At 36.5% G+C, this 16,487-nt stretch overlaps 1 protein-coding gene across 7 annotated transcripts in view; it reads right to left on the bottom strand.

Annotated features, from left to right (window-relative positions):
* The window catches only part of FYN (FYN proto-oncogene, Src family tyrosine kinase), a 233,778-nt gene that overhangs the window by 64,608 nt on the left and 152,683 nt on the right, over window positions 1–16,487 (bottom strand). For all 7 annotated transcript variants that reach the window (XM_003769362.3, XM_003769363.3, XM_023503171.2 and 4 more), the window contains 2 exons: window positions 12,460–12,717; window positions 9,603–9,699 (listed from right to left, as the gene is read on the bottom strand). In XM_003769362.3, coding sequence (XP_003769410.1) covers window positions 9,603–9,699; window positions 12,460–12,706 — 344 coding nt within the window. In that variant the 5' untranslated portion in view covers window positions 12,707–12,717. The remainder of the gene's footprint in view (window positions 1–9,602; window positions 9,700–12,459; window positions 12,718–16,487) is intronic.

Here is a 16,487-nt window from a genome sequence, read left to right as displayed (position 1 = left end):
CAATGCCATCACTACCACAAAGGAAGAGATTCGAGGCTGAGAAATCAAAAAAACAGGCTATAGAATGGTCTAACGCTCTCTCTTCATCTAAGGGGATCATGTGGCAAAGTGGAAAGGTTTGAATCCTGATTTAAATACTTCCTAGTCTGTATGAAGGCATAGGCAAGTTATTTAGTCTCTCACAACCTCACTTTCTCCATTGATAAATTGGGAAATGTGCACTGCCAAATTGCTAGGTTGTTGTGGAAATTGTGCTTTTTGAAATTTAAGAGTGATGTGTAGATGGAAGTTATTAGCAGAGGTAGTGGGGGGAGGGTATCTCCATAATAACATCTGAAGAGTGTCCTTTGTGAAGAGAAAACTGGGCTGGGGGGCAGTAGGAGGGATATAAAAGTGGTACCAGATGCAATCCCTACCCCTGAAGAGTTGGTAATTCTACCTCAGTTCACCAGAGCTGAAAATATCGGATCAAGCAGGGATATAGGTATTGTGAGGTTATTGCATGTACTCTGTGTGTCTCTGTCTCTCCCTCCCTCTTCTTCCTCCCTCCCCTTCTCTGTTTCTCTGACCCTGCCTCTGTCAGTTTATCGGTCTATCTCTGTTTCCATTTTTGGTCCTTGGAGGAATCAAGGAGAAATCCCAGGTCTTTTATCACTCTCTGGCTAGGCTCAATTTCAAAGCACTGAGCCAGGGAAGAAAATGTGTTGGCTCTTGGCCCTGTTTAAAGGTTTTCCTCAGTCTGGCTTAATTAGTTAGAGAAGGTCCAGCCCCCGGTATTAAAGAGCAGACTGGCTACCACAGTACCACTCCATAGAAGCCAAATGATTAGAACAATACTCAGGGACTTCAAGCAACAACAGCCCCAGGTACAACTGAATTGAAAACCAGAGCAAACTCAGTTTAGTAGAAGGCAACCAGCCAACTTATGCCACAGATGCAGCTGTGAGAAAATGCTTAATGGAGCTTTCAACTGGCAAAACAAAACAACCCACAAGAAATATGATGCTGGCAAAGAGAGTCTATGGTTCCATGAAAACTAATTTTACATGAGTTTCTCAAGTAATTTTGAAATTGTATGAAAGGAAGCTCTTCTTTCACTGCATTAAAAATACAGAAACAGATTACAAATCACATTTACTTCCACAAGGGCAATGTGCTATAATAGACAGAAGGCTAAACTTGTCTTAGGTAAGATGTACATTAAATCTTGTTTCTGATAACTCCTTCATGTGTGACAGTGAGCAAGCTAGAGAGTACTGGGCTTCAGGAAGTTCAAATCTGATTTCAGAGACTAATTCTGTGATAGTAGGTATATCGGTTAAACCAGGAAACTGCCTCAGTTTCTTCATGTATTTAATGGGGATAATAGAGGACTGAATGAGATAATATCTGTAAAGTGGTCAGCACATTGCCAGACACATAGTAGGTGCTTAACAAATACGTATTCCCTTCTCTTTCCCCTCTAAGTTTAAAACTCAAGTTTCCTCCTTGTACACAATGATAATATCCATAGCCCCAACTGTGCCCTCAAAGGTACGCTGTGAAGCTCAAATGAGATAATATATGAAAGCATCTTATAAACTTTAAAACGTTATATGAATATTTGATTATTATTTCAAGTTCGGATTTGATTAAATTAAGTCTTCCAATGACTTGTGCCTGAGGTAGGACCATGAGGCAGAATAATTAGAATGACACTAAGCCCTCATTCTTGTTAAACACCGTGTTTCATATTTTTAAATTGCTGTGCTTAGGGAAATGACTTTCAAAACAACGTGGTCCAACAATCTTGTATGAGAAAATAATTTACTGCTAAGAAGCACCACTAGATGGAGACATTTCATCATGAAAAATCTTAGAAGGACCACCTGGGAAATGTTCCAAAATGGGGTGGAGAAAGAAATGCTTGCAATAGGAGACTAGTTTTGAAGATAGGATATTTATCAAATGAATTCCAGTTTATTTAATTTTTTAAAGTAGGAGCTAACTTTAGGGTAGACAAGAAAGTCAGTGTACAAGTACTTTTTTATACATTTGTTGATAGGGATTCAACCATTGAAATAGTATGCATAAAATATTTTCACATTCAAACTTTGTATTAAACATTTCAACAACAATTAATATTTTCTTTTATGCTAATTTAGAGCCAAGTTCCCAGGTGGTGGTGGTGTTTTTTTTTTTTTTTTTTTTAATAGATTTATATTTCAGACATACAACAGGCTGAGGGGAAAGAAAGAAACCCTGGGTTCAAATCCCATCTCAAACCCTGTTGTCATTTTTTAACTAAAAAAGCTGGAGCAAATTAAAAGTGTAAATAGGCTCACAAAATAAAAAAAAATTTATCTATTTAAGAAACACCCATTCTGATAACAATTGATATAAATATTAAATACTTTACTCAAAGTAAGATATCTATTAGGGAGGTAGTATAACAGTGGATAGAGAGCTGGTCTCAAAAACCAGGAAAACTTGGGTGCAATCTTACTTTTGACACATACTGGGTGGGTGACCCTGGGCATGTTATTTGACTGCAAAGCATTCAAGGTAACTTGCTGTGATAAAGAATTATAGAGAAAGTACTGGCTTCTGTGGCTGGAAGGAGTTTCCTTATCCAAGAGTCCTCTTTACCACTGGTGTCAAATTCAAATATAAAAGGGGTCATATTAAGCCATATATTATAAGGATCCCTGCAGACACAGATTGGCTTAGAAAACCACATATTAATATTAGCTATATTTTATTTTATTTTCATTTATGTTGTTAAAATATTTTTCAATTACCATCTTAATTTGGGTTGGGTAGCTACAGGCCAGTCAGCCACAAGTTTGACACTTCTGCCCTAAATCAATGAAATCACAGGTCTCTGCCTCCTAATCTAAGAACTCTAGTAGGCAACATATTTTTTTCTTATATTCTCTCTTTCCTCAAAAATTCCTAGAGTTCTTTGCCTGCACTTCTTTTCCCAATAATCACACCCTACTTTATTTTATAATTTTTTAAAATTATAACTATTTATTGACAGAATATATGACTTTATTTTGTAATTGAGCTATATAGTTATATATAGACTGATACTCATGCCTAATTCCGACCTCCTGGGAGAATACAGAATTCTTAAGGGCAGGACTATCATTATTATCCACATATTCCCTAGGATTAGCAAGAAGTACTTTGTACCTTGTAGATAATGAATTGTTTGTGGAATTTTTAAATATATTCTTAAAGGAATGAAGGTTTTATTTCTTGTAAAATATTCTACATTAATTCATTAATTCAAATTGAAAGATGCTTGTGATATTTGTAATTCACAATCTCCTTTAAATCTTACCCTATAATGTTTTCCACTATTATGACTCTTTCCTCCATTCTGAATCCAAAAGATCATCAAAAAATTTTATCTATGCATCTTATCCTGTTTCTCTCCCAAGTTTTAGGCAAAAAGGACTTGTGATTTGAGAGATCATGGGGCACCTGCTGATCTGATGTAGCCAGAGAATAACTGCCAACTTAAGTCATCTAGGGCTGTATTCAAGTTCATGGATTGCAGCCAAGACACATTTTTATTATAAATGTTGGAATTCAATTAAAAAACAAACACAAAAAAACCTTGGCTGTCATCCATCTTACATATGGCAACTTGATTCATGCCATCCTTTTTGGACAACACATCAGTATGAATTTTACCAAATGTTCAAATGATACTTTAAACCTGGATTCATTTTCCAAAAACTCTTCAAGTTGAAAAACAGCTTAAAAGGATTTGACTTTTATGAGGAATTACCTAGCATTATAACTGTTCTTCCCAGATAAGAAGGCTTCTTTTGGGGTGAGGGTAGAGGGTGGGATTTGGCAAGACAGTTGCATTTTAGTGACGTCAGAGTCACACAGCCAGATTTGAACTCAGGTACTCCTGACTTCAGGACTGGTGCTCTATCCATGTTATCTAGCTGCACCCCTAATAAAACTTTTTTTTTTTTTTAAAGAGTTGTTGAACACAAAAAACGGAGAAAATGATGGGGAAGAGGAAGAAGGACTATTTTATCATATTAATCAATTATAATTGAGGCCATGATACATTATTTTTCACAAATGGTGAAAATGATGGGGGGATCTGAAGGGAAAAGCAGGACTATTTTATTAAATGTGGTCACCTTCAACTGAGGCTTATGTATCAGTTGAGAGAAATGTGTACTGAGAGAAAATTGGTATTTAGAATCATGGATATCAGAAATCTATAAGATACCCATTTCAAAAACGTTTATTAAACCCCTGCCATGTCCAAGGCATAGATAGGTACATCATGTACTGCAGATAAAGAGAAAAATGTCAATCTCTACCTTCAGATAGACTTACTTTCTACCCCTCATTTGTGATGAGACTGCAATAGTTGAATGTGGTGAAAAAATTAAAGCTGCTTCAGGTGAGAGTGGGTCCATGAGCACTTATTGGGGGATACCCCAAGGAGACTTCTGACCAAGTACTGTGGTAAATGGGAAACTCTTGGATGAATCTGACAGCCCACAGGTTTGTTTTTCTAAACAGGAGGGGCCCCATGGCCTCCAGCTCCTGCCTTTCAATCAGCCAAGGAGTGGGAGGACACACACCAGGAGGTGTGGCAGCTGCCCTGAGAGAACTGGATCCTTCCAGCTGACAAGAGCCAGGGGCAGGGGGAAGGGCGGGAGTGGGCAAGGGAAGGAAACAGATGCCATCTGTTCCTCTCCTGCTTTACTGCTTCATGGTTTTCCCTTTCCCTGTGCATATATCTGACTTCTGTACACTTGTATTTGTGGGAAAAAAACCCTATTAATTTTTGTATATAACCTAGGAATTGGGGTACAGAGGTAGAGTTCTATAGACTGAAAAAACCCTAAATACATGAGAAACTTCATAACTACTTCTTGTAAGAAAAAGTTGAGCTTCAAGTACAATGGACAACACAAAATTAAATGTAAGCCAATTAAAAGATGTGGGTGAAGATAGATTTAGTCTTCCTTGAATGCTTTTCTTTAATTTCACTTTATATTATGGAATATGTCCAAAGTTATAGGGACAAGATCAGTTAATGGGAGGGAGAAGAAGTGAACCAGTCTTTCCCTGGAAAAGGACTGGATATTTGGTAAAAGATTTGTATCCAGCTATTATTCATATTATTATATATTATTACATATAATATTATTTTGTTACACATTATATACAATATCATATTATTATGTTACTATACAAAAATATCAGTGGATATTTATATCCGCTTTGTATCAGTAATAATCTCAAAGTTACAGAAAGATTGGTAAGATCTTCCAGGATGCTTTAGTTTTCACTTTATATAAAGTTTTTTCAAACTATTTCAAAAGCTGTAAGCCATCTCAAAAAAAAAAAACAAACAAACAAAAAAAAAAAAAACAGGGAGGTGACATGACACAGTGTTAGGAGAACAATGAATCAGAAAATCTCCATCCTAATCCAAATCTCTGCGACGAACTTGTATTTATCTTCTGGGATAAACATTTCCCTCCCTGAGCCTCAGGTACATGTCATCAGTAAAATGAGGGGGTTGGACCAGATAGAGCTCTTATCACTCTATTGTCCTGTGGTTCTAGTGGAGGGAAGGACTGAGCCTATTTCAGTATTCAGCATTAATGGGAATTAACAGGTAATACAGGTCATTAATGGAATGACGACTACGTGTGTGCATGTGCATATAAGAAAGAATCAAAGAGAAAAAGAGTGAAAGATTGGGAAACAGAGAGACAAACAGAGAGAGACAGAGAGGGTTGGAGAGAGGCATAATAACAATAGCATAATAATGCTACTGTTAATCTGAGTAGTTCAGAACTGAAGTAGACATTAATCTTGCCCTCAATTTAGATGTGTTTGATAACCTTCTTTACTCTTTCCACAGCAACTATTCTAGACTTTCTTTTTTCTCCTTAGGTCTCCCATATAAATCCTTCTTGCTACCCTTATAGCTTCATACTTTTCTGTGAAAATTAAGACCATTGGAAAAAAACTTCCCTTTTCTATATTCTAAAACTGCTTTAAATAATGCACCATTCTTTAGTTGTTCCTCTCTGAGACAGAAGTAACCCATCTCCTTAGTAAGGCCATTCCCTCTATTCATACCTCCATCCCAGCTTCAGCTGTCTCTTCCAACAAATTGCCCCCAGAATCACCCCTCCTTTCCTGCTAATGTTCCATTTTCTCCTTTGTACTAGTTTCTTCCTCGTTGCCTGCAAACACTCTCAGGTTTCCCTTTAAAAGCCCTTGGTTGACCTTACAACCTTTCAAGCTACTATCATTTCTCTCTTTCCTTTCAAATCCAAACTTCTAGAGAAAAAAAAAAAAGATTAACACTCATTGTGTCTAAGTTCTTGCTTCTCACTTCAACTCTTTGAAATATGGTTTCCTACTTCAATGCTCAACTAAAATTTCTCTCTTCAAAGTTACTAATGATCTTTATCTGCCAAATGTGGTATTCTGTCCTCAATCTTCATCCTTTCTTCTTTACCTTTCTACAATATTTGACAAACATGGTAGACCACCTTCTCCTGAATACTCTTCTCTATTCTCTCTTGATTCTGTCCTCCTACCTATCTGACCATCTCTTTTGGGTCATTATCTATTATTCACTCCTAATTGTGGGTGCATCCTGAGGCTCTGTACTAGGCCCTTTTCTCTCTAAACTCTTTAGTTAGCCTCTCATGGCATTAGATATCATCCTGAATTCACATTTATATAGATGCACATCTCTTGAGTTTCAGTCATATATCATGAACTAGCATTTTTAATTGGATTGTCCCAAATTCAACATATCTGAAACAATTATGGCTCCTTCTAATTATCCACACTTGCAACTTTAGGATAACCCTGCACTTCTCATGCTCACTCATCTCAGATAGCCAAACAGGTGTCCAGACTCCTAACTTATACTTTCCTAATATGTTTAGCATCTGGACTAGGTATGTTAACTCTATTTGCCTCAGTTTCCTTATCTGCAAAATGAGCTGGAGAAGAAAATGACAAACCACTCAGCTATTTTTGCCAAGACAATCTCAATGGGGTTACAGTGCTCGAACACAACTCAAATGACTGACCAACAACTGTACGCACACATATGTATATACCTTTGTGTAAGTGCCTGACTTGTGTATACATGCAAACCTATTGTTTCTTTCTATAGAATGTCAGCTGTTTGAGGGCAGGGGATTTTTTTGGTTGTCTCTGTGTACTCTCTATGACAGGGCTCAGCACAAGGTAAGAACTTGCCCGATAGTAACCAAAAAGCAGTCCGATTAAAATGGGAGTAGATGAACCCAGAGTCGGGAGATATGGATCCAAATCTTGTCTCTGAACACTTATTAGCACTATTATTGGTCACACACAAATCACTCACCATCACCCCTCTCCCATGTCTCAGTTTCTTCATCTATAACATGAACAAATGTCATGCTAAAGTAGTAGTGGGAATTTAAGGCACTTGAGTGTTCACAAAACAGGTTTAATGCAATGTTACATGTTGTTTGATCCTTATGAGAGCCTACAAAATTTCTACAATATTTGACAAACATGGTAGTATTTTTATACTACCATGGTCAGTATATTTATTATTCCCATTTCACAGATAAGACGACTGAGGATCTGAGAAGTTGACTTGTTCAATGTCACAGAACTAATAAGAATTAAAAGCAGGATATGAACTTTGGCCTATCTTAAATCAGAGTCCACTGCTCTTTTCATTATGCTACTCTGTTGTCTCCAAGGGTTGAGGGAAAAGGCTTCTGCAAACCTCAAAGGTTCACAGAGCTAAAACTGAGAGAGATCTTAAAGACTCTCTCATTTTCTGGGGAAGAAAATGGAAGTCCAGGTAGATTAAGATCATGTGGATATATCAGAGATAATATTTTAATCCAACCTACTGATTCTAGAATTAATCCTTTTCCTTCTTTACAATACAAATGTGAGTTTCTTAAAATAATTTCTCACAAATGCTATATTAAAGCCCAAACCTAAATAATGTGATAGCAGCATTCCAAACCTCTTCCTTCTCCTACTAGTCTCTTAAACTTCCACATTTAGTAATTAATTTTGATTCATGAATATTAATGAATATCTATAGTTAAGTAGTCAAAACTTCAGGGATCTAAAGGTGAGTTATTTTAGCAGAAGGAGGCAAGTATTCTCAAGTGAGAGATGGCATATTTCCAATGACCTTCCCTAGATTTGAGTTCACTGGGAAGGTTTGGGCTTTCAGGTCACAAGGAAGATGCAATTGTTAGTGCCTGAGGCTGTTACTCTTAATAATTTCCCTCTTTTTTGGGGTCAGAGGTGAGGGATATAAATAGTACCATCCCTAGAGCTGGGTGCCTGGAGTCAAGATTTGAGTTCAAATCCAATCTCAGACACTTAGCAGCTCTGTCCCTTAATCTCCATTTATTTCAATATGCTCAAGTATTAGAGATAATAATATCATTTACCCTCCCAGAGTCATTGTGACTACCAAATGAGCTAATATTTGAATAAAATGATTGTTCTCCACAGTTCCTTCTTTCTATATCTACCCCCATGATCTCCCACCCTAAAAGAGTCACTGAGAATACCATTTTAGACAGAGTATAGTCTTCTCTCTCCATGAAGTCTGGGAATATACAGTGGGAGCCAGGTCTTTGTTGGAATCATGAAGACAAGACCATTAACCAGAGCAGGAATGAGAGCAAATCACAAGTGGGCATTTATACAACAATCTCCTACCTGGTTCTCTTCTACTTACCAGTAATGACATTAGTAAAGAAAATCCGTTCAAACTTTGAAGAGAGGCTTTCCTGACCACACATTCCCCACGATTTTCTAGAGAGTTTGGATGTCTCCAAAAGGCTCTTATCTAAATGCTGATTCTGTCAGATTTCATCTACTCTGGGTAATATTTGGAATCTGAAGTGGGGAAGTGAGCATTATCTCCTTTATTCTTTCCATGTTAGCCAATACTAGATATACTAACCCTGGCATAAAACATGGTATTTATAAAATGCAAATATGGTATCCAGTTTGTACCACTTGTTCTTTTAAAAGTTCCCTGCCTGGGCTCCTGATGACCACATTATAAATGCATACATTGCAGTCACATACTTGAGTGGGTGAGATCTTTTCTACTTCCACCTCACAAAGGTTTCAGTCACAAACAAAATTATATTATTTGGAAACGCCCCTGCAAATCTCACTAATTGGAATGTTTAGGAGTTTTGAAAACAGAAGGAATTTGTTGCCTGCTCTGAGTGAGGGCTTAGAGAGTGGAACGTCTGAAATGTGGGGGGGAAATTCTCTAGGCAGTTCCTAATGCAGGCAGCCAAGTCATGTGCTAGGCTTTTGAAATTATGGATAGATGGGGGAGGATGCTCGGCTATTGTGGTGTACTTCAAAAGCATTTTGGAGGTTTCATGGGACACTGCACAGGGTCACCAATAGTGTTTGTTTTCCTAAATTTATATTGGTCTGGCTAATTGAGTATTTCCACTGTCTTCTTCACATCTGGAAAAGCTAAAAATTGATAGCACAAAAATCTCACCAAAGTCAAAGGCACAAGCATTCCTCAGGGTGTTTTCCAAACTTACGAGCTATTGAGTATTTGAAATTTTTCTCCTTTATGAAAACTCAGGTCATCTTCCGTTCGTGCCTCATAGTCGTAAAGGGCCACAAAAAGGGTTACACCTGGGAAAAGAAAATAAACCAAAAGCAAAGATTACAGAAGAAAATACTAATTCAAAGAATTAGTCCCCTTTTTGTCTCCCTGCCACCAAAAAAGCTGACTTCTCCCTGATGCTGTTAAATATTGCTTCATCATATCACGAGGCAATGACAAGATACAATATCATAATTATAATGTAGAAAAATGAATTATTGGTTCAATAAACATTTTTTAAAATGCCTACTATATTCAGGCACCTTGCTAAGTATGGGAGATGCAAAGAAAGACACAATACAGTCCATACTGTATTTTCTGTTCACAGTATAAAAAGGGCAACAGCATGAAAACAAATATGTACTAATATCTGTATATATTTGTTTCTCTCTATTGAGTTTTTAAGTTGTATGCTTTGTGCAAAGAAACATAAATTTGATTTTCTTCATACATCATCTCTGAATACCTGAGATTGTCTCCACCCTTCCCCCCCTCCCAATAGAACTTACTACTTTTTTGGTGAAGGAATGAGGAACTTCCACTACCAAAGCAAACTTACAATCTCAGAGTTACCTATGGAGGGGGCAGGGGAGACAAAAATATTAAGTGATTTGCCCAGGCTACACAACCTTAGTTGCATTAGTCAGAGACAAAACTTGAAAGCAAATATATATTATTTGTATTTATATTTCTAGTGGTTTGCATATGGAAATGAAGACTCATTAATTTAATTAACTGATTGCAACAATAACTTGTTTTGTTGAAGGGCTAAGTAAAATTAGCCTTCATATTCTTGGTCAGGGTAATATTTACTCTGATACTAGATCTTGTTAGGGAATATTTTAATTGAATGTAAACTCATTGAAAGCAGACACTATTTCATTTTTGTCTTTATATATCACCTCGAAGGTACCTTATAGGCACTAAAAAGAATACTTGATTGATTGATTGCGTGAAATAATCTAGAGTTACTTTTATGACCCATTTTAGGAGGGATGCTCCATGCTCCCGCCATTAAAAATAGCTGTGTCTATAAATGCTAATTTCATTTAAAGAGGTTATATGGTGCATTTCATTCATTGAAAGAGACTTTGCCCTCACTCACTTATTTTACCATAACTGGTGCACTTTAGCTAAAATAGAGATCTTTTTTGCTTCAGAATACATACTTTTTCAGGCAGCTGGGTGGTACTAAGGAGTATAGCACAGGCCCTGAAGTCAGGAATACCTGAATTCAAATATAGCCTTATATACATTCCAATCATGTGTCTCTGGACAAATCACTTAACCCGGATTACTCCAAACAAACACACACACACACACACACACACACACACACACACACACACACACTCCTCTTTAAAAAACTCTTTCTTTCCTGTTGGATCAATTTTCTAATTTTTGTTCTAGCTTCTCAATTAAATTCCCCCACACTTTGAAGTGTCTGTAATGGTAAGAACCCATGGAATGAATCCTTCACTTTTATTCCATAAAAGATTTTGCTATTAAGGTAGTTTTATGGGAATAGATGCCATTCAAAATGTTAGGGGAACATGTGGTACTGAGTCTTTCAATCCTGTCCGAAGAGGGACTTCCTGAAGGAAAATTAGTATTCATCAGGTTTGGTTTGACCATACAAAAGCAGACTCACTTGCTAATTTTTTTTCTTCAGGCTTCAGTGAATGGTTAGAAAAGAGGCCATTTGGTATATTGCTGAAAAAAAGGGAGCGTTCACTTTTGCTTTTCTGGATATATTCCTTTTGTGCATTATATGTATACAGGAAAAGGAGGGACAGAGATTTTTATTCAATCTAAGGAATCTCCTATTTCCCAGATAAGGAAAGAAGTCATTATTTCAATGTCAGCTGGATAAAGAAGGTGAAGGTTGAGGGGCTGAAATCAGACTTATTTGAACCTAGTAAAAGTTTGTTGGACAGAGAGAAGGTAATCAATACTTGATTGATAAAGGGTGAGAAGATTACACATTCTTCAAAGGTTTTCTAACAAACAAGAGGACAGGACAAGTTAAAATCAGATAAAACAATAACCAGTGGAAAAGTTTAGTTTATAAAAAAAAAAAATGAAGAAGATATTCTGGCAAAGAAATACTAAGTCAATAAGCAAATATGATAGTGAAATATGAATGTAAGGCAGAGAAAATTTGAGAACATGATAAATGACTTACGCAAGACATGCAAAGCTTTTGAAAAATGCACATCATATATATATATACATATATATATATAAGATTGAAAAGATTAAATGCATGTAATACAAAGGAAAGCAATTCTATTGAAATATAATTATGAAAACATTAAAGAAAACCCAACTTAAGTTCATGGACTCATGTTGAGAATCCCTGTCTTAAATATCCTCATGTATGTCAAGAATTGTGGATGGGTAACAGAATAGCCAACAGGAATGAATGGGGAAGTCATAAGGGGTGTGAAGGTGAGGGGGAGGGCAAAGACTATTAGATTGGTCTATAACCTCATTGACTGAAGATTAAGGAAGAAATTAAAGACAATTTTGAGAAAAAAACTGAAGTTGGTATTGGCAGAGTAGCAAAAAAAAGGCAAGTGGATTGTGTTTGGTAAGAATTTTTGGGATTATGCTTATCTGGGGGTTGAGGACCAGAGGTATTTTGACTTGCACTTCAGATGAAACACTGAGCCCCATTTCTTCTTACAGTCCCCAAATCTTATGCACTGTTGTAAACTCTGACTCTCCATGAAGTGAATGAAGTCTTTGGGACCCAAACTACAGAACCCTCCGCACTGGGGGCTTACCTGTTCCTCCTCTTGTCCGCAAGGTCCCAGTGTGAGAAGAAGAACCAACGCCTCCGAAGACAGTCAGCCCTTGGCCACTGGCTGCATGGAAGTTGTTGTAGTTGGGGATGGAGGTCACACCAAAACTAGGGTAGTGCTGGGGAGTGGGGTCTGTCCCATAGCGATAGCCAGAGCTCTGGTTTAAGCTGCCATCCCTCTCCTCTGTCAGTTTTGCTGCTTCTTTATCCTTACATTGGACACAGCCCATTCTCTAAATTCCTACAAAGACAAAGAAGGCAGAGCAGGGGGCGTGTTAACATCAGTGGTCACCATACGAGCGTGAGCTTGCTTAGGTCTATGGCTTAACAGATGGCAAGCACTCACAAGGTGGCTGTGAGCATCCACTTGGACAATTTTAGCCAAGCGAGAGAGAGGACAAAAACTCTCCTCCCCATTGCAAACAGCCCAGGCTCCAGCCCTCACCTCTTTTTATCTAACTAATCTTCTTGCCATCGGTTTCCCCTTCTCCAATTTATCTCTGCAATATGATCATTTCTTGGACCACATCACTTCTATTCCAAAACTTTTGATTATCTCATTGCCTTCAGAATGAAATGGCAGTCCTGAATAGGTATTGTGATATGTTGAAAAGTTTTCTGGGCTTCAAATCAAATAGACCTCTTTCTGAAACTTACTAGGTGTGTGATGACGCAAAAATTATGCAAGCTTTCTGAGCCTCAGTTTCTTCATCTGTAAAATGGGAATACCAAGACCTCTAATATTTGCTTCAGGGTTGTTCTGAGGATCTAATGAGGGGATGGATATAACATGTTTTGTGAATGTTAAATTGCTATATAAAAATTACCATCATTGTAAAATTTCATAACTGGAAGGAACTTCACAGATCATCTAGTTTAAACTAAATCTGAACAAGAACAATATCTGATGAAGTTTTATTCATATGTGTATGTATGTGCATGTATACTCATATACATGGGTACTATGGCCATTTATTTTATATATGTACATGTAAAGAAACATCTATATGTATTTAAGTATGTATGTGTGTATATATATATATTCACATATCTAGCTACAAATAAATTGAGAGAGAGAAAGAGAGAGAAAGAAAGAGACAAAGAAAGAGAGAGAAAAAAGAGAGAGAGAAAGAAAGAGAGAGAGAATGAGAGAGACCGAGAAAGTTGTTCAGTCATTTTCAGTGTATCTGAGTGTTTGTGACCCCATTTGGGGTTTTCTTGGCAAAGATTTTATTCTCGAATTCATTTTACAGGTGAAGAAACTCACCTTCATAAAGTCTATACACCTAAATTGGGCTCCTACTTATCCTTTTCTCTTCTCATGCTTTCTTCCCCATGTTCATAACTTTCTTCCACCATCCCCTCATGTAGAGAATGCAAAACACCTCTACCTGTATCCAGTGGATTTTTTTTAAACAAAACAAAACAAAACCCAAATGGCACAAACTAGAAAGGTCTATTATCATAAAATGTTTGCAGAATGTCATGCCAACTGACAGCAACAAAGTTATAAAAAAACCAATTATATTTTCAAGTCTCCATTAACCTTCATCTTCCCTGCCTCCAACATTTTCTATCCTAACCACACAATGGAATTAATTAGAATTAGTTCTTTACTAGACTTTGGCATGTTTTCTCCCCACAAACAAACCTTGCTTTTCATTGTTTTGTCGTGAAGGCTAGAAATGAAGATGATACCATTTAAACAATTGTCCTTTTGTAAATATTGTGTCTGGAGCAGTGACTCAACTTTTTTGAAGTAGTGATCCTGCTTGCTGTTTTTGTCACTGTCCTCCATGCTGGGAATCATTCCTTCCTTACCAGTCTCGAAAATCCTGAACATCCTTAAAGGTTTACCTCAAGGGCCAGCATCACTGAGAGTTAAATAATTTATTCATGATCATACAGGTAGTAACTGTCAATGGAAGAATTTGAATCCACGTGTTTTTCACAAACACATATTTATTCATACATAAAATATTTGTTGTTCAGTCATGTCCTACTTTTTGTTTCCACATTTGGCATTTTCTTGGTAAAGAAAATGGAATGGTTTGCCAGTTCCTTCTTCAGTTCATTTTACAGATGAGGAAACTGAGGTAAACTGGATCAAGTAACTTGTCCACGTAGGAGGAAATTTCCACAATGGGAATGCTTTATAAATCTAAATCTAAGAAATATATTTTACACATCTTTATATATTCAAATAGAAATAATTACATGTAATTTTGTATAAGAATTTGTGTGTATAAATTATAATTCATTTTTGTTGAAGGCATTATGGTATTCAAGTTAACTATTAATTATTAACTGCTATTGTTATTGTAGAATCAGTTCTGAATATTACTATATATGGTATGTGTACGCGCAAGGATTTTATTGATTTAGCATAAGTCGTTGGGAGGGGAGGGTACTGCGGCTCCTCTTGCAGCTGGTTTTCAATCAGCACAAAGTTCCAAAAGCATTATGTCCACAGGCTTTAATCAATGGTAGAGCAGTCACCATCTGTGAATACCTTAACACATTTATAAACCTGAAGTCTGGATGGCCACACCAACTCTGAACTTGTTACTTCTCAGATACAATTATTATGGAAATCATGATAGCTGGTGCAAATTGCTTGGTCTTTTCTAATCAAGACTGAAAAATTGTCCTTTCTGATTCAAAGAAAGAAAAAAGACACTATGCAGAATTATTTGAACTCACTGGAAAGTGAACTGGAAGGGTTCTGGAAGTAACTCAAAGTAAGGAAGAATGAGAACTAAGAAGTCCGTTAATTTAGAATGTCTTGAATGTCAATATGGGTAAGACTAAGGAAGAAATGCAGTGACCTTCAGTAGCCCTGTTTTTAAATACGCCTCTCCACAAGTGCAGGTTTCGAAAGCAAAACTGGAGTGCCCTGAAACTTTATTCAGTGTCTCAATAATACATATGGACTTGAATGTCAACTCTAGAGAGTGGGAATGTTTGGAAACCATCCACTTAAAAGCTTGGACTGAGATCACTAAAGCCAGAACAAATTTACATGCAAATCACTTGAGATTAACACGCAGTATTCTGTATGGAGAACATGCTTTCTAACTTAATGGTAAAAGAATTTAATGAGTTTCTATTAGGAAATACGAAATTTCTCCCAGGCATAACCTACTGTGTCTAATGTTGCCTCAAAAATTGACAAACATTTTGTTCATTCTTTGTTTATTTCTCTATGGCAGAAGTTACTTAAAAAACAACAACAACAACAAAAAAAGGATAATCCCTTTTATAAAGGAATCCACTTAGAAGCATTCCTCTATCCAGGTAGCTTTTTATATAGTTCATCTTACTTAGAAAATAAGACAAGTGAATATTATAGTAGAAAGTTTTTGAAATCAAAGGCTTTGGATTTGAATCCCAGGTCTGATGTTAAGTCTATATGACGGGAGACCCTCTTTGGACCTCAGTTCCACCACCTATAAAATGAGAGGGCTAGACTTTCTAAGTTTTTTTTCAATCTCTAAATTTTATGATTTTGAAAAATAAATATTTCAGTGGATTTTTTAAACTCATAGGTATGAGGATTCCCTTTACTGGCAAAGATTGTGACCTATCTATGCTTCTTCTATGTGGCTCTGTCTAACATTCCAATTACAAAATTATTCCATTTCCACTGAGCAAAACAAAGTTTAAAATTCCCAAATGTATGGTCAGCTTTCTTATACACATGTAATTATCGTGCAACTAAAAATATTTCCCTCTTTAACATGAAGTTAACTAGAACTCTAATAAGAGGAATGGGTAAGCAAGTTAGAAAGGATTTATATTTTTGTTTTTGCTTGTTTAAATCAAACTGTAAGGACTAATAATATCACTGTGGCTTTCTTCTGAAATCTTGGTGATTCTGATAAATAAAAAAGAAAGAGAACTACTCTTAATTTCTGTCCTCTACAAGAAAAAGACAATTTAAAAATTAAAATTAATTTTTATTTAAATAAAAAAAAAGAACTTTTAAAATCTTAACCTTTACCTGACAAA

Source organism: Sarcophilus harrisii, chromosome 4, assembly GCF_902635505.1.
Source record: "Sarcophilus harrisii chromosome 4, mSarHar1.11, whole genome shotgun sequence".
Taxonomy (NCBI): Eukaryota; Metazoa; Chordata; class Mammalia; order Dasyuromorphia; family Dasyuridae; genus Sarcophilus; species Sarcophilus harrisii.
This window is presented reverse-complemented; position numbering and strand designations above follow the sequence as displayed.